The sequence below is a fragment of the Solanum tuberosum genome, unplaced genomic scaffold (assembly GCF_000226075.1).
Source record: "Solanum tuberosum cultivar DM 1-3 516 R44 unplaced genomic scaffold, SolTub_3.0 scf00647, whole genome shotgun sequence".
Lineage (NCBI taxonomy): Eukaryota > Viridiplantae > Streptophyta > Magnoliopsida > Solanales > Solanaceae > Solanum > Solanum tuberosum.
In genome coordinates, this window is record NW_006239575.1 from 67203 (window position 1) to 94783 (window position 27581).

The 27581-nt window shown below is 33.5% G+C and overlaps 2 protein-coding genes across 2 annotated transcripts; both read right to left on the reverse strand.

Moving 5' to 3' along the window:
• Positions 1-3040: 3040 nt before the first annotated feature.
• Positions 3041-3565, reverse strand: LOC102599148 (dirigent protein 22-like). Its single transcript, XM_006366556.1, has one exon. It carries the CDS (start codon positions 3563-3565, stop codon positions 3041-3043), a length of 525 nt encoding a protein of 174 aa, XP_006366618.1.
• A 16181-nt stretch (positions 3566-19746) lies between these two features.
• LOC102599474 (dirigent protein 22-like) lies at positions 19747-20412 on the reverse strand. Its single transcript, XM_006366557.2, has one exon. It carries the CDS (start codon positions 20402-20404, stop codon positions 19832-19834), a length of 573 nt encoding a protein of 190 aa, XP_006366619.1. The 5' UTR covers positions 20405-20412; the 3' UTR covers positions 19747-19831.
• Positions 20413-27581: the final 7169 nt, after the last annotated feature.

Below are 27581 nucleotides of genomic sequence, written 5' to 3' on the forward strand. Positions count from 1 at the left end.
TATGCCGATATGTTGATGTCAACATTTACTGGAGTCTTCATGACAACATTCTCTAATTTGTAAGAGATCATTTGACTTTCGATTGTTTATCAACTCATTTTCGACTTGAAGTGTTTCGAGCTCATGAAGACTTATCGCATGACATTTCTTCATAGTTTGGTAATTTTATTTGGGTCATCAACTACAAAACGACCGCCAATTCGATGAGCAAGGATTGCGTCTACAAGCTTGACTTAGTTATACAGAGCTTGTGATTTCGATGCAAATTTTAGGCGTTGCTTTCTTTGGGGTTGAATGCCCTGCTGGTGGTTTTTTTCAACTTTGCTCAATCACTTGAATAAAACGCAAGGAATTCAAATTCTCATTACGCGAGTCTATTCTCCTTTGGGGCAATTTTTTTTTACTCCCCATGTAGTTTCCGAGAAAAGCTTACCATAATTTGATTTCTATGAGATTTCCATAACTCGACTTCTTTAGAAAATTTTCATAATTTGATTCTTATGAAAACTTGCCATAATTTGGTTTCTATGGAATTTCCATAATTTGATTCCCATGGAAAATTTCCATAATTTAATTCCTATGAAAACTTACAAAAATCACAGTCAGAGAACTCTCGAATTTACTCAGGTGATTTTTTGAATTCAGCCTAAAATTCTGATAAACTGAACGCATCAGCTTTGTGCGACTTCGCGGAAAAAATTCATATCTCGACGTAGGAATAACGAAATCACAAGCGGTTTGCGGTGTTGGAAAGTAAATTCATAGGGCTACATCATATACGAAAACCACAATTAGATTGCATCTGTGTTGATTCAGTTTTCTATTTGAAATCAGCCTTTCACCAACCGTAAAATTTTTTGAGGTTACCACCTTTACTTTGGACATGTTCATACGAATTTGAACTTATTCTTTTGTTTAATTTTTTTCCAGATATTTGATAGAGAAATACGACTTCGATCCCGCAACATGATGCACTTCTGCGACCGAGATTCACCACATCCTCTTCTTGAAATAGTGGGCGACAACCAACAAAATTCAAATGCCAAAGTTCTACTTTTGGAGGTTCAACCTCCTGCTATCGGCGTCTTCTCCCTTGTTAGTGGGGATATGATGAATCTCTTCTCCTTAAAGAATGGTCAAAAATGGATACCAAAGACGTTATGAGAAACTTCTCGAGCAAGGCTACTAGCCTAAAAGTTCCTTTACTGAAATCCGCGATTCATCATGACGCAACATCTTCCAAATCTTCTCATTCTGATGGAAGTTTCAACAATTGGGGTGTTCCCTCTTCTAACTTTGGCAATGTTTGCAACACACTTGGCTACTGGGAATGGGTAGAGGACGTGTTGCCCCGCCACAAGGAGATTTTGGAGCTCATCAAGGTCTATGACGCTGTATATACTTCTTTGTTCACGTACGACTATGACGACAATGTACTCCATGTTTTCGACATCAATGCAGAACTTGGATCCATCAGTTTTTGCAGATTTCGATGCGAATACAGATGCAGATGCGGATTTCGATGCCGATGCAGATTTCGATGCAGATGGAGATTTTGATCCAAATGCGGATACAGATGTAGATCCAGATTTGGATGCAGATGCGGATACGGATGTAGATCCAGATTTGGATGCAAATGCGGATTTCGAGTTGATCTTCTTGAAAGTCATCTTGATGTTTTTGAACTTTGGTTGTCTTGAAGAGAAGAGATAAGAGGTAAAAATTCTCCCACTGGGTGTGCCAATTTGTAAGCGTCTAAAGTTTTAATCCTGAAATACAGTAAACAGGAAAAGAAAAATAGAAAGCAAACAATAATATTTGTATTTGAATTAATGCGAAGGTTACAATCTTTATAAAATCCTTAAAAAGATATGTAATCCCCTGATTCTTCTCTCCACAGATGTTCTTGATTTGGCGGAATACTTGCGGCTCAATACTTGGAGCGAAGACTTCTTTGTATGCGGAAGACTTGCAGATCATCAATGAAAAGCAACTATGTATTTCTGTGTGTATGTATGTGTGTCTCTTCTGGTCTTATGAAGACCTCTTTATATAGGCTTGAGCTAGGGCTTTAGGAGTATTTTGGTCCAAGCAATTTTGATCCTTGGGCCTGAAGAACATGAGCTGGGCTCATCTTGTCAATTTAATGGACTGGCCCAAATGTTATTTGGACTTGATTTAAGTCATATAATTCTGACATAAATATTAATCCGACTTTATTAACCAGTAATTTGACTTGATCAACGTATCATGAATTTAAGATTTAATCCAAATTTAGTATGAATTTATCAATAAAACTTCACTGTCTACACATACATGCATGAATTTAAGTAATTCATGAATAAATCAAATGGACAATCCACTATTCAATGAATTTATAACATAATTAAGTTTATCTACTACAAGATTAAGGTTCAATTATGTGGTGGGGAGTTTGCCACTTGATCCTCATCATCCTCAAAATTTGAACATTCTAGGTTTTAAATTCTAAAATAGCAATATAAGTGTTAATAACTAAATTCTAAATGTAATATTTTTAATACAAATATAAAATTTAAATTAAAGCTACTAAATTCTACTAAATTGTAACCTTCTGGAGGGGCAAAGCTACGATAGTTCCAGTCAGTCGAACATTCTTCGTTGAAAAAATATATTTTATATAGATCAAATCTTACTTTATGTTAGTATACAACAAAAGCTTATTGCGTGACTATACAAAAACTTGCCATATATTAATTATAGTCCATACTTAATATCATTAAAATAATAGTATCATATTTAAAGGAAAATGATTAAATTAAAAATAATTTCGTCTAAAGCAAAATTCTTATAATAAAGGGCAAAAAAATTTCATCTTTAACATTTTTAATTGATAAAAATATCCTTATAATTTCCAAAACATGGTCAAAGGTCTTATTTCAATTATCAAAAAGTCAAAACACGTCTTTATCGTTCCAATAATATAGATAAATTATAGGAAATACATATTATAAATGACCACCAACAATTAGCAACGACCAGCTTCCAATTAAATTAATTACTATTCGTAATGCAGTACCATAATATGATACTCAACCACAGCATCTCCACTAGTCGTATTTAACCAACAAGTAGTATTCGCAGTCGCAATTCCTTGAGCCAATCGAAAAACCCCAGACCCACCAATGATTGGCATTTCACGATACTGGTGAAATAAAGGGTTCCGACCAAGCATACTCAACGTGCTACCATTATACTCACCACTTGTAAACACAAAATTAAGAGTCATGAGAAGGCTAAACTCATTTTGATCAGCTGAACCATAAAACCCTTGGGCTCGACCCACTATTGTCGAGTTGGGGTCAGGTCCAATGGTCAGTTTATCGTCTATCATATCAACTAAACCGAAATAAATTGGGGGTTTAGCAGTCGTATTAGGCTGAGCTATTGTAATTGCAGTTGGATTTTTCCCGCTAACTACATCATGATAATAGAAATGAAATTTAGTTAGCTTGTGCTTTGCATAAGGAAGCTTCTCGAACCATTCTTCAACAGCTTTGGGTCCTAATTCAACACATTGAGCCATTGGTTTGGCTAAAATAACTATGAAGCAAAATAATAGAACTAGCCTTGTTTTTCCCATTTTCTCAATTTTTATTTACTTGTGTACAATGATATGAATATATTTTATATAGAGTGTGTGAGTAGAGGACAAGAGGAGAATTTTTACTTTTACTAAATATAGTTGGTTAAAATACTTGTAATCTTGACATATTATTATAAGAACTCATTAGATTTATAAAAGAATTTCTACATATGAAAATTTAGAGTATTTTGAATATTTTATTTCCCTCAAAACTAAATATATTTGGCTTTAACCCTTAATTCATTTTATATTTTCCTCTAATATTTCATTACCTAAAACTTGACTTCTAGAAAATCAATGTATAATATAGTATAGCGATAAATGGAAGAGGTGAGGTGACACCTCTTAATCACCAACATTAACATTTATCCTTTTTCTCATTTTCTTAATTTGTTACTCCTTTCGTTCACACTTTTAATTGTCATGATTTTCTTTTTTTAATCAAATTATAAAAACTCTGACTAACATTTTATAATGTATTTTTTCATCATATTAATATGCAAAAAATTACAATTTATATTACTTTTCGTATAGTTTTTGAATATCTAAATTTTTTTGTTTAAAATATCGAATTAACGTAATCTGATTTAACTTTGAAAAATAGTCAAATTGACTTTGGACAAATACAATATGCAATTAAAAGTGGATGGAGGGAGTATATCAATTTTTTGGATAAATACTAAATAAATTCATGAATAAAACTGAATTCAATGCAAGCATGGAAAAATTGCTTATTGATCTTAATTGTAATTAATACTATTAATTACTCTCTTTATTAGTATATACTCCATCTTTCCCTAATTACTTGTTCACATTTGAATTGACACGCCTATTAAGAAAATAATTATTGACATAGTGAGTTTACCGTTTTACCTCTATTAATTATGAAGTGGATGAATTAAAAACTTAAGATTTTCAAGAAATTCTACCTTTTTCAAAATAATTAATTAAGAGAATAATAGTGTCACGCCCCGAGCCTACACCCTGGGCGGGACCGGCACCCGGAGACCCTTGCTGGCCCCAAGCGAACCCTTGGCCTGACTTTCTAAACTCAGCGAAAACCTAACTCAACAGAATAACTCAATGCAATGCAAGGTTATAAAACAACTTAGCTGATGCATAACATGCCAAAAGGCAACTCATGTCTCAAAATAGAATATTTGCATATATACATAGATGAGAGACTCAAAACTAACTAACTGACTGTCTATGAAGCCTCTATAACACTGAGATGGATGTTGGACAGACCCCACAACATCCTAATAAAACAAAACTAAGTAAACAAAATAACCGAGTCCTCCGGAATGCAAAGAGGCTCACCACTGACTCTGGAGTGCTCAGTTGGATCAACGGCGTGCTGGATGCTGATCCTGGGTACCCGTGTCTGCATCGTCATAAGATGCAGGCCAACTGGCATCAGTACATTGAATGTACAAGTATGCGAGCTGGACAACTAAGCAACATAGGCTAGAAGGAAATCTGGAAGAAACTGAAAAGCTTACCTGGCTCAACTCAACTCAACCTGACTGACTTCTTTCAATATAAGGCAATTTTAAACAAGTGCGATATAAAGAAAGGTTGTTTAAAACATGCTATAAACTCTGTGTGTATACAAAGATACAATAGGCCTGAGATGTAAAATGAACTGATGTATATAAAAATACAATAATTTATGTGGGAGTTTCTCTAACCGACAACCATCACATAAGAGCTATAGTGATGATACAACGATCAACCTCACGCTGCCAGAGCATCCTATACCCGGCCAAAGGTATAGGACCTGAACTGCCTAATGGATCCACTAGTCTAATTTGAAAAGGATTCATCTAAAAAGTATGAACCTCTTCATTAACATTTATCCTTTTTCTCATTTTCTTAATTTGTTACTCCTTTCGTTCACTTTTAATTGTCATGATTTTCTTTTTATAATCAAATTATAAGAACTCTGACTAACATTTTATAATGTAATTTTTCATCATATTAATATGCAAAAAATTACAATTTATATTACTTTTCGTATAGTTTTTGAATATCTAAATTTTTTTGTTTAAAATATCAAATTAATGTAATCTGATTTAACTTTGAAAAGTAGTCAAATTGACTTTGGACAAATACAATATGCAATTAAAAGTGGATGGAGGGAGTATCTCAATTTTTTGGATAAATACTAAATAAATTCATGAATAAAACTGAATTCAATGCAAGCATGAAAAAATTGGTTATTGATCTTAATTGTAATTAATACTATTAATTACTCTCTTTATTAGTATATACTCCCTCTTTCCCTAATTACTTGTTTACTTTTGGATTGACACGCCTATTAAGAAAATAATTATTGACATAGTGAGTTTACCATTTTACCTCTATTAATTATGAAGTGGATGAATTAAAAACTTAAGATTTTCAAGAAATTCTACCTTTTTCAAAATAATTAATTAAGAGAATAATAGTGTCACGCCCCGAGCCTACACCCTGGGCGGGACCGGCACTCGGAGACCATTGCTGGCCCCAAGCGAACCCTTGGCCTGGCTTTCTTAACTCAACGGAAACCTGACTCAACAGAATAACTCAATGCCATGCAAAGACATAAATAATTAGGGACAAAGGGAGTATTAAGTGAATTTTTGGATTTTTTTAATTGATCAAAATAATTGAATTGTTCAAAGTTCCAAATAAATGTTTCATTTTTTTTTCCATATTTGTCATTTCCTTTAATGAGGTTCTATAGTTTCTAGGAGATAAATGCACTACTTATAAAAGGATAATGCTAAATGGCCAGAAAATTAAAAAGTCTATAATATCTTTTTTATTTTAAAATAAATTGATCTTTTTTTCTATTTTTTAATTAAAATATATTAAAATTAAAGGGAAAAAGGTCTGAAATATATCAGAACTTTGACCGTAATTGTTGTAACGATACCAAACTTTGGAAAGGACCTTTTACTCCTTTGGACTATTTAATAGTGTATTTTAAAGGTATATATGTACCACGTGGACATCATAAATACTGTACAATTATAAATAGTAATGTGTCCACGTGGGCACATATATACCTTTAAAACACACTATTAAATAGTGTAGGGGGTAAAAGGTCCTCCATAAAGTTTGGTATCGTAACAACAATTTCAGGCAAAGTTGGAGTATTTTTCAAACCCTTTTCCCAAAGTTAAAAGGGTAAAAATGTTCAAAAAGGTAAAATAACATAGTGTAGACACATAAATTGTATTGGGTTAAATTCATACGAAATTTGAATTAAAATCCATGTTCGTTTGAGCTGAATGATTAATTTGGGTTTTACAAATAAATAAGTCCATTTTATTAAATTCAAATCCAAGGTCCATTTCGCCTTGAAGCCCAAACTCATGCCACATGTCACAGTGACTAGGCATCCAAGACCAATAAGGCGGCGCCATCTGTCCAAATGAGGTGGTAGTCCCAATCAAGTGCAAGAACCAATCACAACATGCCAAGTGTCAAAATGATATCCTTTGGCCAATCAAAAGCTACAACTATAAATAGGGGATAGACATGACATTCTAAAGGGATCAAGAAGACTCTTCAACAAGCATTCTTCAATTGGAGAAAGCTACAACACCAACTACATAGCTCTTCGAAGGAGTGATCAACAGAGTTCCCGAAGATCGACTTGCAACGACGAAGTGCTTCCCGACGTTCCCGGAGATCAAATACATCTCAAGGAGGTCTACATCATCCTACATTCGAGAAATACGCTACTGAAGGCCCTCGAATCACAGAGAAGTTTATGAGAGAAGAATCAAGAGAACAACAGAATTGTACTCACAAGATTCATCAATAAAAATTACATTTTGTCTTTTATTTATTTTGCTTGTAGTCGATTTTTAGTGCTTACGAAAATTTGTTGCGAACAAATTTGGCACGCCCAGTGGGACCAATTCTGCTCTTCATCTCTTCCTCATGTAAAAAAAAACTACAAGTTCAACTTTGCAATGGCCTTCAAAAAGATATCATGCAAGGATTCTACTATTGCCACACTTGTTGATCTTAGTGATGCTGGTCCAGTCAGTTTACCTAAGTTCAAGACTAGTGGTTCAGATAGATCTGAATACTTTACCTCTTTGGAGATAGCAAGAAAGATCAAGTCTCAAATAACACTCAAAACTGCAATCCCTGGGGGCAACATCGCATCTAAGTTATTTGATGAACTTTCTCACTCTGACTTCAACTTTGGTGAATATAAGAATTCAACGGATTCTTCAATTTCAACAAAGGTTAACTCTTTGATGATTGACGCAACTGACGTGGACGAGAAGTTCGCAATGATGGAGCAAACCATTGAAGCCTTGAAGAAGTCTATTGATGACAAAAATCTCCAAATTACCCAACTTATGAGCAAGTTAGATCTCTACAACTCTGGAGAGTCACGTCAAATTCTAACAATACAAGAAAAAGTTGATATTGATTCTCCCACCAAGCCAATTGACTCTCAAAGCACAAATTGATCTGCTTCAAAGGCTACTCTAACAGTAACAACTACACATGATCACAAACACCATTAAAGCTCAATATGGTGGCCCACCACAAAGTTTCTTAGGATATTTAAAGCCATATTCTAAGCGAATCGAGGGTCTACCGATGCCAATTGGATATCAACCACCAAAATTACAACAATTTGATGGAAGGGAAAATCCAAGGCAACATATTGCCCATTTCGTCGAAACTTGTAGCAGTGTCGGTACACATGGTGATCTTCTTGTCAAGCAGTTTGTTCGTTCTTTAAAAGAAAACGCTTTTGATTGGTATACAAACTTGGAGCCTGAATCAATTGATTGTTAGGAGTAACTAGAAAATCAATTTCTCAATCATTTCTACAGTACCCGTCGTACAGTGAACATGATGGAATCGTCAAACACAAAACAAAGTAAGGATAAACCTGTAATGGACTACATCAATCGTTGGCGAATGTTGAGCTTAGATTTCAAGGATCAACTTTCTGAAATCTCTGTAGTTGAAATTTATATACAAGGAATGCATTGGGGCCTTGTATATATCCTTCAAGAAATTAAGCCTCGAACTTTTGAAGAATTAGCTACACGCGCTCATGACATGGAGTTGAGCATTGCAAGCCATGGAAAGATATTGCATGCCTTTGATCCAAGAAAAGAAGCTACACAATTCAAAGAGTCGTTAGACTACACAACTAATGAGTCCATGTCGGTAACCACGACTTCTAAAGGCCTCCACGAGACAAAAGTTGAAAGAGATCGCGGTGCATCACCAAACGCAAGAAGTGAAAAATCAATCTACCTTGAAGGAGTTACAAGCAAAAGAGTATCCCTTTCCGAACTCTGACGTTCCTGCTATTCTTGATGAGATGCTAACCAAGAAAGTCATTGCACTCCCAGAGTCAAAGCGACCCAAAGAATCCAATAAAGTTGATGATCCTATGTATTGCAAATTCCACCGCATCATCAGTCATCACACCACAAAATGCTTCATTCTGAAGGAAAAGATCATGACATTGGTACGAGGGAAAGATAATCATTGACGATGCTGAGACAGCTGAGATAAATCATGCTAGTGTCAAACTTGATCATAAAAAGGATTCAATTTCAGAAGTCCTACGTCATGTGGTATCGCCAAAAATTGAAGAAGGTGTCATCATATTATAGTTTGGGAGCTTTGAACTAGTTGAAGTTTCCGCCTTGAAGAAAACAACAAACACATCCAAGGTAGATGACTTCTCCAATAAAAAAAAAAGACAATACTTGGATTTTGATCGCTCGCAAAAGGCAAAAGCATCAACGGACTTCGAAACTCCGACTTTCAAAAGTCGACATGAAATCAAGTACAAATCAGCTTCAATAATGCGAAAGCATAAAATTCAACACCAAATCGAGGTACGTTAATGCTTCATCACAAAAGGTTAGAAGGACAGTCACATTGATGGAATTCTTCCCTGAAATGCTCCTTAACGTACGAGCCTAAATTGCAAGTTGAAGCACTATTCGACGTACGAGCCTAAATTGCAAGTTGAAATGCTCCTTAACGTACGAGCCTAAACTACAAGTTGAAATGCTCCTTGACGTACGAGCCTAAACTACAAGTTGAAACACTCCTAGACGTACGAGGCTAAACTGTAAGTTACAACGCTCCTTAAGGTATGAGCATAAACTGCATGTTACGCCTGGCCCGCATTAGTATAAACTGTGTACGGCCCAAAAAAATAAAAAAAATAAATAAAACTCATCATCTTGAACTACGATATGACTTGATCCTCTTCACTGAGGTACGTAGGCGCTTGGGGTAATCATTCTAAGATCAGTCACATGAGTAAAAAAAAAGGGGTTTGGTGGCATTGCGTGATCATCACACTAGCTCTTTAAAATCATGTAGCTAGAACATGAGTTCAAATACGTCACAAATAAGCAAATGAGAAGAGTTAAGCAAGACATCTTAGCTGACTTCAAAGGCGCATTTGTAAAACTCCGCAAAGGTTTTGACCATGATTTTCACATATATTGCAGTTCTTGCAGTCTACTTCGCAATGTAAAAATCGGCTCATGATTCAGAGGTTTCTACGCCAAGTTATGAAGTTTCTACCACGACCGCTCAAAGCTGTGAAATAGACCATCAGATTTCGAAATTAAACTGAGCAGACTTCAAAGACATATTTGTGAAAATCCGTAAAGGTTTTGGCTGTGATTTTTACATATGTTGTATGTCTATGAGTTATGCTTCCAATTAAATAAGAATCACATCATTTCGAGGCTCCTACGCCGAGTTATTGATTTTCTCCTAAAGTTGCTCAAAGCTGAAGAGTTGAGCGAGGCAAAATCGCGAGCCGTCTTTGAAACGATATTTGTACCAATCAACAAAGTCTTTGGCCGTGATCTTACACATTGTGTAGTTCTTTGAGTCGTCTTTCCAACGGAAAAAGAAAATCAAGGTTGAGTTCTGTTTCTTAAGGATCAAGCGGATTGCAATTGCTCATTCATCTGGGAACGGACAGGTGCCAACTATATATTCACCGAAGTCGGAAAGGGCTTATTGTGATGTCAATCTCTCCAAGCCAGATGGAATACAGTCACTCTTAGCCTCTTTATCGCCAAGACTCAATGATAAGATGCACCACGTACTCGCTCGCCAAGAGTGGAATGTTTACACTCGAAACTTTATTTTTTCACAAGGCAGTAATGATGGCCACCAACTACTTGCTCGCTAAAGTTTGAAAGACTATCTCTAGTGTTGCCAAAAAGGGGGTCTGACCGCTCCAAGCTCCTTTATTTTCAAGAAGTAAGGAAGTGATACATCAAATGGTTCAGCGTCGACCTACTTTAAGTTCTATTTCCGTTGGATCAAGTGTCTTTCAATTTCATTGCTCCTACATTTGAAAATAAATATACATGCAAATGTGTGCAAAGTTGGAATCACAAGTTGTGAGAAAAAAAGAGCTCCGTGTACTTCTCAAGAAGGCATAAGAATGTTCCAAGATCTTCTTCAAATTGAAAGAAAGATGTCGATCCACATGAAGCTTGAAGCATAAGATTATCCATAATCTAGTTCATTGTTGTTTGAGGGCCTACACCAAGCGTTTTTCTCACCATGCTCACGCTGTGTGCTTTCTCGCCGTAAATGAAATGAAAGTACTCCAAATGTTTCTCTCGTGGAGCCGCAAAAAGGGGATGAAAATAGAGGTGACAAGTTCTCTCTATCGAGGCTGCAAGGAAGGTGAATGCCTCGAGCAAGTTTTCCGCCAACATTACAAGGATGAGACAAGTGGTTCCACGCCGATCATGTGAACAACACATGCATTTTTAGGTGATTTAGGCTCTTTCAAAAACATGACAGGAAAAAAATATTGGTAAAGTTGCTCAAAGCTGAAGAGTTGAGCGAGGCAAAATCGCGAGCCGTCTTTGAAACGATATTTGTACCAATCAACAAAGTCTTTGGCCGTGATCTTACACATTGTGTAGTTCTTTGAGTCGTCTTTCCAACGGAAAAAGAAAATCAAGGTTGAGTTCTGTTTCTTAAGGATCAAGCGGATTGCAATTGCTCATTCATCTGGGAACGGACAGGTGCCAACTATATATTCACCGAAGTCGGAAAGGGCTTATTGTGATGTCAATCTCTCCAAGCCAGATGGAATACAGTCACTCTTAGCCTCTTTATCGCCAAGACTCAATGATAAGATGCACCACGTACTCGCTCGCCAAGAGTGGAATGTTTACACTCGAAACTTTATTTTTTCACAAGGCAGTAATGATGGCCACCAACTACTTGCTCGCTAAAGTTTGAAAGACTATCTCTAGTGTTGCCAAAAAGGGGGTCTGACCGCTCCAAGCTCCTTTATTTTCAAGAAGTAAGGAAGTGATACATCAAATGGTTCAGCGTCGACCTACTTTAAGTTCTATTTCCGTTGGATCAAGTGTCTTTCAATTTCATTGCTCCTACATTTGAAAATAAATATACATGCAAATGTGTGCAAAGTTGGAATCACAAGTTGTGAGAAAAAAAGAGCTCCGTGTACTTCTCAAGAAGGCATAAGAATGTTCCAAGATCTTCTTCAAATTGAAAGAAAGATGTCGATCCACATGAAGCTTGAAGCATAAGATTATCCATAATCTAGTTCATTGTTGTTTGAGGGCCTACACCAAGCGTTTTTCTCACCATGCTCACGCTGTGTGCTTTCTCGCCGTAAATGAAATGAAAGTACTCCAAATGTTTCTCTCGTGGAGCCGCAAAAAGGGGATGAAAATAGAGGTGACAAGTTCTCTCTATCGAGGCTGCAAGGAAGGTGAATGCCTCGAGCAAGTTTTCCGCCAACATTACAAGGATGAGACAAGTGGTTCCACGCCGATCATGTGAACAACACATGCATTTTTAGGTGATTTAGGCTCTTTCAAAAACATGACAGGAAAAAAATATTGGAGTCATCGGTGTCAACTGCATGAAGTTTTCAATTTTTCTTGGTTGATCTACTTTCGGTAACACATGTAGTAAGTACATGACCCTTCAATATGGCGTGGCAAACATATGCAGCAGCACAGCAATCTTGTTCGACATAGCGGTGCTAATAGCACGAAGATTTGAATTACGGCCAAATTAGATCTTGAATATCAGTCTCCCAGTTTAAGATACATGTCAATGCATAAATAAAGATGCAACCACAACCATTACCTGCAAGAAAGAGAAACAAGAAAATCTAAAAGACACAAATCTGTGAGGAAAACGGAAAAATTTGAAGACCAACTTCAAAAAATCATTTCTGTCAATTCAGGAAGAGTTTGACATGGGTTTTTGGATATGCCACAGTAATACGAGTCTATTTTCTTAAGAATCAACCCGCTCGTCATTTGATAGCTTCTACACAAAGAAATGGATGTTTTGGCGGGACTGTCTATAGCTGTGAGAAGAACTGCCAGATTTGGGGTCCAACTTCAAAAATTGATTTCCGTCGATACGAAAGATTTCTAGCATTGATTTTTGGATATATCCTAGTACTAGAAGTCCAGTTTCTCCAGAATCAAGCTTCTCATCGTTTGAATGCTCCTACACCAAGAAAATGGCGAGATTGCGCATAGCTGTGAGAAGAAGGTCCAGATTTGGGGTCCAACTTCAAAAATTGATTTCCGTCGATCCGAAAGGTTTCTAACGTTGATTTTTGGATATGTCGTAGTACTAGAAGTCTAGTTTCTCCAGAATCAAGTCGCTCATCGTTTGAATGCTCCTACACCAAGAAAATGATGTTTTGGTGAGATTGCACATAGCTGTGAGAAGAACTCCAGATTTGGGATCCGACTTCAGAATTTGATTCCCGTCAATCTTGAAGGTTTTTAACGTTGATTTTTTAGATATGTCGTAGTACTAGAAGTCTAGTTTCTCCAGAATCAAGTATCTCATCGTTTGAATGCTCCTACACCAAGAAAAGGACATTTTGGCGAGATTGCACATAATTAATAGAAGAATTGTCAGAGTTGAAGACCAACTTCAAAGATTGATTCATGTTAATCCCAAAAGTGTTTAACACTGATTTTTGGATAGGTCGCAGTACTAAAAATCTCGTTTCTTCCAAATCAAGCCGCTCATCATTTGGAAATTTCTACACTAAGAAAATGAGATTTTGGTGGGACTGCACGAAATTGAGAAAAGAAGACATCAAATTTGGAGTTCCACATTGATTTGGTTAGGAGAATAATTTTTTTCAATGATTATCTGATTTGGTAGATTCTTATATAGAAGTTCCTTTGAACAATTTTCATTTCTTGTATAAGGAAAGCTTTGGTAAAATTGGAAGAAGTAAATCATATCAATTCTTACTCATCTAAATGGAAGTTGCTAGCATTCCAAAGGAAAATAATAAGTCCTAAGATTTCAAGAATGATTCTTACAAAATCAAGCAAAGGAAAGAAACTTTGGTGTGATTATTAAATTACCAATTGTTTTCAAGTTGAAGGTTTGCAAAAAAAAAAAAGAAAAAAAAGAAGCAAATCAAGTTATGTTCTTTTAATTTAAATTCAACTTTGAGGACTTGTGTGACACCGTAAGTGATGGTGTTCAAATTTGTATTCAAGTCTATGGTGAAAGTTTTTTGAATTTAAAATTCATACAACTTTGTCACATTAATTTGCTTATCCCTCTCGAGAGAGAGTCCTCCATATCTTCCCTTGAGTGGATTGAAATAACAAAAGTTCTTAGGTGCACATCGAAATGGAGTTGCCCCTACCATGCAACTTGTTTCATCGTAAGAAACGGAGTCAAGCAAATGTCTTAAGAGTAATATTGTTGGACTCATGAAAGAATTCAATTCTCGAGGTCAAATTCGGCAAGTCTACACGTTGACAAGTCTCAAAACATGAAAACACATTCATGAATACTTCAAGTCTTGTCGCCAAACTTCGGCAAGCCTACACGTCAACAAGTCTCGAAGTAAGGGGAATTTGTAGACACATAAATTGTATTAGGTTAAATTCATACGAAATTTGAATTAAATCCATGTTCGTTTGGGCTGACTGATTAATTTGGGCTTTACAAATAAATAAGTCCATTTCACCTTGAAGCCTAAACTCATGCCACATGTCACAGTGACTAGGCATCCAAGACCAATAAGGCGGCGCCACCTGTCCAAATGAGGTGGTAGTCCCAATCAAGTGCAAGAACCAATCACAACATGCCAAGTGTCAAAATGACATCCTTTGGCCAATCAAAAGCAACCTTGTCCACCCGCTACAACTATAAATAGAGGATGGACATGACATTCTAAAGGGATCAAGAAGACTCTTCAACAAGCATTCTGCAATTGGAGAAAGCTACAACACCAACTACATAGCTCTTCGAAGGAGTGGTTAACGGAGTTCTTCCCGGAGATCGACTTGCAACGACGAAGTGCTTCCCGACGTTCCCAGAGATCAAATACATCTCAAGGAGGTCTACATCATCCTACATTCGAGAAATATGCTACTGAAGGCCCTCGAATCACAGAGAAGTTTAGGAGAGAAGAGTCAAGAGAACAACAGAATTGTACTCACAAGATTCATCAATAAAAATTACATTTTGTCTTTTATTTATTTTGCTTGCAGTCGATTTTCAGCACTTACGAAAATTTGTTGCGAACACATAGTATATGAAATATGTTATTTTACTATTCTGGCCAAATTTACTGGCCAAAAGGAATTTTCCCTTATAAAATTATATTTATTCCTTGATTTGACCATCTTTACTTGTCCACTATACTATTTTAGGATGTCCATCAATACTTGTCTAGTTTATAAAATCAATGAATTTTTTTATTGTTTTGTGTCTATTTTACCCCTACTATTAAATACTATTCATTTTTTCAATATTTGGATGACTTATATTTAATAAGGGTGATTGAAAAAATTACCTTAACATTTACTTTTTTTAATCCCCGTATCAAGTCAATGATGGACAACTATTAATGGACAGATGGAGTATGATATTACAAATGAACAATATTGAAAAATATGATTTAAATTATGTCCTTAAATTTTTTCTTAATAGGTGTCTATTACCTCACAAATTCAGAAATACTTTTGTTAATAATATAAACTTCACTAAATTTAAGAAATGATAGTCATATGGATTTAATTATGATAAAAAGATTTCATATTTCTACGTGCAAAATTAAAATGAATAAGTGAAATGACTTTCAATTTTCATGGTGCAATTTTCATACTTCAAACACCATACGTCTTACAAGTTATAAATTTCAAACTTCTATGAATAAATAAACGAATTAACCTATGAAAAGTTATTTTGTTTTTATTAATATTTTTTGTTTCTTCAAAATGAATATATGAACAAGTTGTTAAAAAAGTAACCATATTATATAAAATTATATTTTAATAAGAAAAAATAGTATGCACATTTATGATAACTTGTCAATTTTATTATGGTAATAATGGTCTTTTATAATCTCTTTCATTTTTTATAGAAGTATTTTATATTCTTGAGAAAGTTTAGTAAATATTTATTATTATTCAAAGAGATTTTTCTCAAAATTCCATTTAATCCTTTTTTGTTTGTTTCTACCAAGCCAGGGAATATTTTTATCACCTAAGCATAAACTTTAAATTTATTATAAACAGAAAAAAATGTATTATTACAAAATTGGTCATATGTAAAATAAGCTGGAGATTAATCTCTACATTATTATACAGAAAAAAAGATATATTTCTATCAAGCAAATTTTGTTTTAACCGTCCACATTTTTTATAGCCCAATTCATATGAAAAAATATATAAAATTAACATGAAACCTTATTTGTAGTTAAAAAGCATTAAAAATAAAACTTCATAGTTATTTTTTTAATTATTATTTTCAATTTAGTCTTCAGAGTTATAGTATTCGAGAGAGTTCAAGAACTTTTTGCATTATAAAGACTAGAAAAGATACTTGTTAAGATTTGAGATTTTCTAAATAAGCAATATGAAATGTTAAAGTAGTACTAATTATGATTTTATTCTTACAAGTCTCCTATATTTTATTTAATCTCAATTTCACTTAAATTATTTTTTACATTTATTTTATTTTATTTTTTAAATTCTCTGAAATAAAAATTCGTATGCAAATTAGATATAGAAAAAACTTTTGATGGTTGACAATAGCCCTGGTGTATCTAGTATTAGCAGAAGTAGCAGTATAAATAGAACCAATAGTAAATGTATGAACTACCCTGATGTATTTAGTCCTACAACTAATTCTGTATGTAGCCACCTGGTTTGTAGTGATGCTATTATATAAATTAATATAAATATCTCTATTAACCAAAAATAAAAAATAAAAGCTTTTGATCAACCTAATTAGGTTTTCATGGTTAACCACCTAAAATAATGGTGTTGGGTAATAGATGGATAAAGTGGATTTATTTTACTTAGTATGGAAAAAATAAGTATTTTCGGTATTATTTCCATGATTATAGTATAGTTTATAGTTATAGTATTTTCATCAGAGATAAATATTTAATTTCACTTGTTACAATATAATACTTTGATTCCTGTCATTAAAAATCTAATTATCTGACATAAAGATTAAGTAAAATTATTCAAGTTTTATAGAATAGTAGGCAAAGTTGTAGTATAAAAAACTTGAAAAAAATTTAACCTAAAACTTAATACTTAAAAAGAAACTTTAATAAATTCCTTAAGTATGACCATAAAAAGAAATAAAGAACTTCTTTAAAATATATTTTGATTTGCTTGAACCGAGTGTCTTTTAAAAATAATCTCTCTACTTTAAAGATGTAGTGGTAAGACTTGTGTACGTTCTACCTTCTTCAAACTCCACTTTGTAGAATTTTACACTATTTTTTTCCTAGGACCTACCAACGCTATTGTGTTACGAAACTAAATCTGAAAAAGAAATTTCTGAAATTATCTCATTAATTAAGAAGGAAATTCTTGATTTGAAAATTAAACTTGATTGGATGTATATTATGTGAGAGGAGAAAAAAAAAAGTCGAAAACTTGGAAGAACATTATTGATATGTTTTTAGCAATTACATACAGGGACTTCTTTTTTTAAGCCAGAAAGAAAAGGTATATTAGATTAACTTAATTCTCAGCTCCATATGCTTTTCTTTTATTTGGTTTGCGTACGAGGTTCGATACTCCCATTAGATTCTGAATAAATTTAAATTCACACATTGTGGAATTTATTTTTGAGGTGAAATTCTCAATAAGATTTTTTCCATCTTCAGATACTTGACTAAACGCGCACTTGAACACAAGACGGATGATTAAATACTAGCAACAAAGTATTATAACTCAACAACTAGTAATACTAGTAATAAAGTATTCCAACTCAAAAACTAGCAATATTACTTGGTTATCTTAGTAGTTCAGTTGTTTGACTATCTAAATTTTTACCTTATTAGTGAGGATTTGATTCTCCACCTAACGAAATTACAGCTTGATAAGGCTCAAGAGAGATAAAAAAATATTGTTGAAGGCAACAATATAACACTCAGAGCTCAAAGTTTGACTAGCAACAAAGTTTAAGAAAGAAAAAAAGCTGACATTTGAAACACTCAAAATTTCGCATTTACCTTATATTAATAACCTTCAAAGTTACCTATGTTGCTAGTGAGAAATAGTAAATACTCATGAGATTAGTTAAGGTGTGCAAGTTGTTCGAACATCACGATTATAAAAAAAAATCTTATCCAATATTTGTTTATAATGAAAAGGATTCTTTCAAATTAATAAAATATTTTCCACTTGTTACTATAATTCTTTGGTTCCTGTTGTAAAAAATCTAACTGTCTGATATAAGATCAAAAAAATGAGAAAATATATAATTAATAGATTGAAGAGAAGCATCTAAGGAAATAAAATAAATGACAATAATGAAAAAATTTATAGTCATTAAAAATATATTTCTTATAAGATAAATTAAAAAATCCTAAGAAAAAAGATAAATAGTGAAGTTGCCTAATAGATATGCCACCTCACTTTTTCATTATCGAGCTTTATTATTGTATTTTTATTTTTTTCACTTTTACCCCCACTTTAATAAATTTGGAGAGAAGAAAAATTAAGATTAAATAATAAATATAATTTTGTCAAATTAATATTTTAGTTGATATTTATGTTTAAATATTAAACATGCATCCTTTGGAAAGATGCCTATACATTAGGTATTTGTTGTCTCTAAAATACTTTACATTAATCTGCAGTTTCAGGCGGCTATTTATAATATAGGTTACGATGACCTTGATCCACTTGCACACAACATGACAACTAACACCAGGTAATCATTTCTTTAGGATAATTGTTGTTCTGAGAGACGAAATCAAAGTTAGGAAGTTGGGGATTTTAAATTTTAGAACAAAAGAGAAAAATATTGTAAAGTATGCTTCTTTTAAAAAGGAAAAGAGAATTTTTTGTTGATTAAAATGAAAAAGAAAAATATTGCAAAGTATGTTCCACAACACAAGTGTGAAAAGCATTTTCACCACTCCTTTTTTACCACTAAGCTGTCAATCAATTTTATTAGGGGGTGCACAAGTTAATATACATATATATTTATTTAATTTTCTAATACAAATATAGTATCTACGGAAAAGCTAGTGAGTTTGTCCGAACCCATAAACCCCCATCTAGCTCTGCCTCTGGTTATGAGCTAATGTACGATTAGATTAATTTCATGCTAAAAGCATTAAAATTTGACTCAAAAGATGAAATACAAGTCAAAGTGAAGTATTCCGAACTAAAATGAAGTCATAGACTTGCCTTGATATTTTTATTTCTTGGATATCTCTTATTACTCAGGATAGTGTTGCCCTAGTTCGATGAATTCGTGACAAGAGGGAAATTTTTGGTGTTAGGAGGGATGAAGTTTGTCATCATCATAAAAGGAAAAAAAATTGATGTAGTCTTAATTTTGATGATTGACAAACCGATTGAGGAACTTGATACCATCGATGTTATTGACAAATCGAAAGGAACCTTTGAGCATATTAATTTTCACTTAAAAATATCATGTGTTTTTTACTTATAGTTACTGTTATCATTTACTTTAGTTGTATTCAGTCAAGGACTTGATCCCTTGACTCGTGGTAAATTCATACAAGTCATCAGTTTGAAATATTCAAAACATCACCAAAGGTCTTATTTCATTGATCAAAACACATATTTATATCCTTCACACAAAATAGAGAAACTATAGATTACAAATAATTACCAACAAACAAAGATTCAAATTAAATTAATGTGAGTAATGTAGGACCATAACATTATACTCAACAACAGCATCCCCACTGGTCAAATTGAACCAATAAGTCTTCGCAGTAGCGATTCCCTGAGCCAACCGAAAAACTCCAGAACCACCAACGATTGGCATCTCACGGTACTGGTTAAATACTGGGTTCCGACCAAGTACGCTCAGTGTGCTACCATTATACTTACCAGTTGTGAACACAATGTTGTAGGTCATGAGAAGGGCAGCCTCATTTTGATCAGCTGAACCATAAATCCCTTGAGCTCGACCCACTATTGTCGAGTTGGGCTCTGGCCCAACTGTCAGTGGGTCGTCTATCATTGCAACAGAACCAAAGAAAGTTGGGGATTTTGTAGTCATATTGGATTGTGCTATTGTAATTGCACTTGGATTCTTCCCACTAACTATGTCGTGAAAATAGAAATGAAATTTAGTTACCTTTTGCTTTGCATGAGGAAGCTTATCGAACCATTTTTCAACAACGTTGGGACCTAATTCAACACCTTGAACTATAACAACTATGAAGAAGCAAAGCAATACAACTAGCCTTGTTTTTTCCATCTCTTAAATTCTCCTTGTCTTAATTATTTGTGATATGAGTATTTATATGGAGTGTGTGAGTAGAGGTTGATTGCGTTAAATTTTTTTTCTAATATTTAAGTTCGTTTTCATTCAGAGTAGATATATAAGTTGTTAATAAGTTAGGAATTGGCTTAATTATAAATTTCGATTTAATCTGCACGTTCTAACCATAGCTATTTAATTTCTCGTATAATTTGGACTACAATGATTAATTTGACCTTCAACCACCTGCACAGAACATGACAAGTGACAACTGACAACAACATATTGGCAAACTCTTGCAATTGATCCTATATATATATATATATATATATATAGGATCAATTGCAAGAGTTTGCCAATATGTTGTTGTCAGTTGTCACTTGTCATGTTCTGTGCAGGTGGTTGAAGGTCAAATTAATCATTGTAGTCCAAATTATACGAGAAATTAAATAGCTATGGTTAGAACGTGCAGATTAAATCGAAATTTATAATTAAGCCAATTCCTAACTTATTAACAACTTATATATCTACTCTGAATGAAAACGAACTTAAATATTAGAAAAAAAATTTAACGCAATCAACCTCTACTCACACACATTTGCTTTTATTATTCCTATATACTTACTGCATTTTAATTTGTTTATCTTATTATGCCTTTTAATTTCATTTTAATAAGAATATTTCTCTACTTTTTTAACAGCTATTTAATTTTAATTTTCATATATATTGCATGGTTGGAATTGATTGAGAATTTTGATATATTCAACATACTTTTAGAGTTTAATCACAAGATTCAACTTTTTTAATTTTTTTCTATGTCAAATCAAAATCAATCAAACAAATGAATTGAAACGGATAGGAAGTACTTATTATGTACAATTGTGAGCTTTCTTGTTGTAATTACATCTCTAGCTACATTTACGAACATTCTTTAACTTTTTTCTGAAGACATAATTAGGGGATGTCATGAATAAGTTTTTGCGACGAGATTATTTTTAGCAATGAAAAGCCTTGCGACTTTTGTGTTTTTCTGTAGGACTTGTTAGCCGTCTATTTTTTACCCCTCCTTAATAGTTCCTATTTTTGTGACTCGAATTTATAATCTTCAGATTAAAATGAGGGATTCTTACCATCTGAGCAATTTCCTCTCGTCACTTTGGCGGCCTTAAAATCTCATTTCTTGTATTGAATTCCAAATTTCATTATGAAAAGTAGACCACAACTAAATAGAACTAAGCCATGAGGAAAGACCTAAACAACATATCCAGATTAAGGGGGCAGACCATAAAAAATGTGAGTATTTAAAAAAACAGTTTTTTTTTTTGAAGTAAAAAAATATTTGAAAATAGGAGTGAGTTTGAATTTTTGTGAGTTAAAGTGAAAAAGGTGTAAATAACTTTTTTTTGTATTTTTTAAAATTGTGAAATTTTTTGAAATTTAACTTTTGCAAAATTTTACGGCCAAATATATTTTTCGAAGTTCAACTTGGGAAAAAGGAAAAAATATTTATGGCCACACTCAGACACTCTCTAGAGTTTAGACCATCGGTGGGTTAATGGTAACAACCACAAGCAGATTTCTCGTTGAATTTCTTTCAATTGCAAATTAATTAAACAATGAAAATATGGAAGTATAATAAAATGGAATCGAAAGGACTAGGAAAAAGCTAAAATATTAAACTCATTATAATTATGAGCCAAGATTCTCTTTCAATAGCTCTTTTTCTTTATTGTGGGGTATATTATAATTGTATTTGGTTGGGTAATTGTGTTAGAATTTATGCAGTTTTGATGATTAACAAAGAAAGATGAAACACATCAGTCAACATGGTCCAAAGGTACACTGTCATGAGCAGTTGAATTCAGGAAAGCTTTCAAAATAAAGAAAGACAAGAGTGCAGAAATAAAGAAATGGATAATGTTAATTTCGTGATAAATCTCAAGGAATCAAACATCGGGTGAATTGAAGAGAAAAAATGAAGAATAAGTCTCCCTATAAGTAGAACTCTTTGAAATGTTGAATTGAAGAGTTGAAGTTCAATAACAACACAAAATAATCAAGAAGTTTGATTTGAAGAAGGAGTCTAAAATCACAAAGAAGTCGGAATAAAAGTGCCAGAATCCTACAAAAGAAAGGAATCCAAACGAGCGAGGAGGAGTCCAACTCAAAAGAGGAGTCCAAGTCAAAATAGAATTCAAAAAATAAAAGAAGTCACGTTCTAGAAGAATTAGGACTCTAGAAGCCCAAGTGAAGTACAACACGACAAGCAACAACCTATAAATAGAGGTGAAGTCATCCAGAATAGGTGTACACTTACAGAGCAAAAACAGCAATTGAAAATTTGACTTCGCAAGTGCTACCAGCGAACTGAAGGAACACATTGAAGGAACACATCAAAGAACCTAGTCCTTTTGCAGAGTTTATGTGTTTGGAGTTTTTCTTTGTGATTGAGTTTTGATGTAATCTTGGTTCAATGAGTTATAAATTGAATTAGGAGTGTTGTCTTCAGGTTGTGATAGCTCGAAGAGTGGGGAAAACATACATCGAGAGGTTTGTGTTGAAGTTTAGGATTTTGAGTTAGTTCCTAAGATTACGAGAGTTGTAATATGAATTCATAACTTGAAGGTTAGAAGGTAGAGTTAATTCCTAGGATTGCAAGAGTTGTAATCCAAAATTCATAACTGAAAGTTAAGGAATTAGAGTTAGTTTCGCAGGTTGCAAAGTTTGTAATCTATTTTCTGTGAAGGCTTAGTGATTTAATGAAGTAGAGTGATTTAATGAAGCAGAGGTAAATCCTATAGGGGTACAAGTCGTTTTTTACACCTTTTAAGCCGGGTGTTTTCCACGTAAAATATTGTGTTTTTACTTACTGTTCTTACTACTTTATTGAAACAGGTTAGACAACCTGTTTCACACTTAAGCGAAAAGTTAAGTTAGTAAATTACTAGGTCGTGCAAACTAACAAATTGGTAAGGGCATGTCATATTTGACAAAAGGGAGTTGTTACTTGCTAGTGTTTGTTTTGTAGGCTATTACAGAGTCTAGGATTTACTTTGTGCACACAAAGTGCTCATTACAAACTGTTTATTCGAAGGCCTGAAGATGCGACAAAAATTGTAGCGGTAATGGGATATTCTGAGATTCCGAAAAAAAAACATGAGAGTATTTGTTTGTATTTATTATTTTCTTTCTTAAGTGTAATCAATAAAATAGAACAACTAACAAATCAAGGATTATAAAAATAAATATTCCATGAAGAATATCATACCCTTATTTTTTAGAAAATGACCTGAAGAATTCAAACCTTGTACCTAAATAGAGGAAGATGATAGCACACCGACTAATATGTCATCATCCTCAATAAATTATTATTTTCAAGAATCTTTTTCAAAATATATCTTAATCATACATAGATATCTTTGTTGTGATTTGAGATATTAGGTTTACTATGCTGTATTTATTTGCTGGAAAAAAATATCATTTAGAGGATATTATCGACTTATCAAAATTACCCTTTTATTTAATTAGTCTGTATATGCTGATAGTCTTCACGACTTAGTAATTTACTAACTTCAACTTTTTGTCTAAGTGTGAAACAGGTTGTCTAACGTGTTCCAACAAAACAGTAAGAACAGTAAGTAAAAACATAGTAATATTTTACGTGGAAAACACCCGACTCAAAAAGGTGTAAAAAATCACGACCTGTACCCTACATGATTTAACTCCAACTTCACCAAATCACTAAGCCTCAACACAAAACAGATTACAAGTCTATGTAATCTAAGGAATTACGAACTATAATTCTCAAACTTCAACACAAACTTCCCAAGGTATATGTGTTTCCAAGTCTTCAAGTTATCCCAACTTGAAGAAACCACTCCTATTTCAGTTTATAACACATTGAACTAAAGATATATCAATACTACGACTTAATAAAAACCTCATATTACATAAACTCTATAATAGGACCTGTTTTTTCAATGAGTTCCTTCAGCCTGCTGGTAGCACTTGCGAAAATATTTTTCAATTGCCCTTTTAGCTCTATAAGTGCACAAATATTCTGGATGAATTCACCTCTATTTAAGCACAATTCTTCATAGAGTTATTGTTCACTTCAAATTCCTCATTGACTTGAACTCTCTTGACTTAGAGTTCAATTAAAACTCCTTGCCTCCTTAAACTCCCTCTTCAAATCAAACTCATTGATTCTTTCTCTTGAATTTATCAAATGTTTATTTCCTTGTGCTGTATCACGAAATTAATATTATCCATATTTTGATTTTTGCATTCTTTCTTTAATTTGTTTTGAAAACATTCCCGAATTTAATAGCTCGTGGTAATGTACCTTTGGATCATGTTAACTAACGTGTTTCATCTTTCTTTGTCAATCATTAAAACTGCACATAAATCTCAACATATTCCATTCAGCTGGCTTATTAACATTGTGTTGGTACCCTCAGGTCTTGTTGATCATCATTCCCAGTTCCCACTACGTAATAACATTTTATGGTTCTAGAAATCTTTGAGTTTTCTAGAAAAATGGTTAATTTGTTTCTTAAATTAGTGCACTTCTAATTTTTAATAAAAATACAACTCACATTCACACAAAGACATATTCTTTAAAAAAAAAGCACTCAAGGGTGTTTGGTAGATGATATTAGGCCAAAAATAAATAGATTTTTCATTCCTTATTTCACAATATAATATTTTAATTATTTTAAATATTTATTATATTAATTTATCTTAATATTATATTTTATAATATAATAATATAATAATACGAAGATGAAGAGATTCAGGCAAAAATGAATTCAAAGAAAGGAGAAAGAAGCCCCAAGGGATAGAAACAAGCCAAAGTGACCAACCGTTTTTGTGACTGGGAAATTGGTCGTGCGCGGCGCGGTTGCGCTATCCGGCCTGCGTTAAGTCAATTTTGAAATCTGATTATTTTGAATTTGATTTTTTTTAAAAAGAAAAAATTCCAACATTTACACATAATTTATAAACATATTTTCAAAGGAAAGTTTGACCTAAAGAGAGAGTGAGAAGTCATCCTGGATGGTTTCATGCCATGCTTGAGGAAATATATGTCTTGGAGGAAAACCACACGTGGGATTTGGTGGATTTATCCGAAGGGAAGAAATCAATGGGATGTAAGTGAGTCGTTACCGTTAAAGTTAATCCTAATGGCTCTGTAGCAAGACTTGTGGCTAAAGGGTATGCTCAGACTTATGGGGTGGATTATTTAGACACCTTCTCTCCGGTTGCCAAACTCACTTCTGTCCGCTTGTTTATTTCTCTAGCTATTTCCGAGAATTGACCTTTACATCAATTGGATATCAAGAATGCATTCCTTCATGATGATCTTCAAGAGGAAGTGTATATGGACAACCCATCTGGTTTTGTTGCTCAGGGAAAGTCTGTCATTTGAAGAAGTTTTTGTATGGCTTGAAATAGAGCCCTCGGGACTAGTTTGGAAAGTTTAGTGAGGTGGTTCAAGAATTTGGTTTGAAAATGAATAAATGTGATCACTCAGTCTTCTATCAACAATCAACAACTGGCATTATCCCTCTTTGTTGTATATGTTGATGACATTGTCATCACATGAAGTGATTATACACAGATCTCATCCCTCAAGTCTTTCCTGCATACTAGATTTCATACGAAGGACTTGGGTCAGTTAAAATACTTTCTAGGAGTAGAAGTAAATCTAAGCAAGAATGAAGTTCTTCTATCTCAAAGAAAGTATATTCTTGACCTACTTGCAGAAACTGAAAAGTTAGAAGCCAAACCCAGCAATACCACAATGATTCCTAATGTACATCTTACAAAAGATGATGGTGATCCTTTTGGATGATCCAGAGAGATATAAGAGGATAGTTGGGAAGTTAAACCACCTCATTGTGACTCGTCCGGATATTCCATTTGCTGTAAGTATTGTTAGCCAATTTATGTCCGCACCTATGGTCAAACATTGGGCAACTTTGGAACAAATTCTATGTTAGTTGAAAGAAGCTCTGGACTTGGCTTATTGTATAATAATCATGGACATACTCATGTTGAGTGTTTTGCAGATGTTGATTGGGCTGGATCCAAAATTGATAGGACATATACTACAAGCTATTGTGTCTTCGTTGGAGGAAACCTAATATCATGGAGGAGCAGAAGCAAAATGTTGTATTTCGATCCAGTGCTGAATTTGAGTACAAAACTATGTTACAATCTATATGTGAGATTATGTGGATACACCATCTTTTAACTGAAATTACATTGAAACATCATACACCATCAAAAGTTTGGTGTGATAATCAAGCTGCTTTTCATATTGCCTCAAATCCGGTGTATTATGAAAGAACCAAACATATTGAGGTTGTTTGTCATTTCATTCGGGAGAACATTCAAGAAAACTTGATTTCCACTGGCTATGTGAAGACTGGTGAGCAACTAGCTGATTTGTTCATAAAGGCGCTGAATGGAGCAAGAGTTAACTATCTATGTAATGCAATATCTATGCTTCAGCTTGAGGGGAGTGTTACAGAATATTGTAGATTATAAATATAATCTCTTGCCTTACATAGCTAGCTAAATCATTAAAAAAATGTGTAAGATATTTATTTACCTTTGATAGAATCTTTAGTGATTGTATATATACATGTACTGTTGAATATAGTTAAATACAAATTCTTCTATTTCCATATTTCAAATTGTACAAAGTGAATTAGGGCAATATTACTGTACTTAATTTGCTAAACTCATTGTTTTCTGTGACGAAATCACAAGATAAGTATCCCCGTAAACGTTGAACTGGTTAATATCAAGCTATAATGCATACTTTCTTGTTTAAGCAGGGCTAACCATTTTAATGTGCTATACTCTGCGTGAGTTCTTAGTTAGGATAGTTTGAGAATTGAAAAAAAATATACAGTATCTTCTTTGTGCTTATTTTTGCAGTATGTATAACGTTTTGATTACATTGACATGCTAAGCTGTCCTTTACCTTCGAAATAGTGGTTTGGCAACTTAGTCTTGTGTGTATTGAAATACTCTCATATTCAAAAAGTAGAAACTTTTGAACTTCCAATATGAGTATTTTTATGAGGAGCCAAAGCCAGATAATATATCTTTCACAAGGTTCCTAGTTTGTCTTGACCGTGGAATTATTATTGCGTTGGGG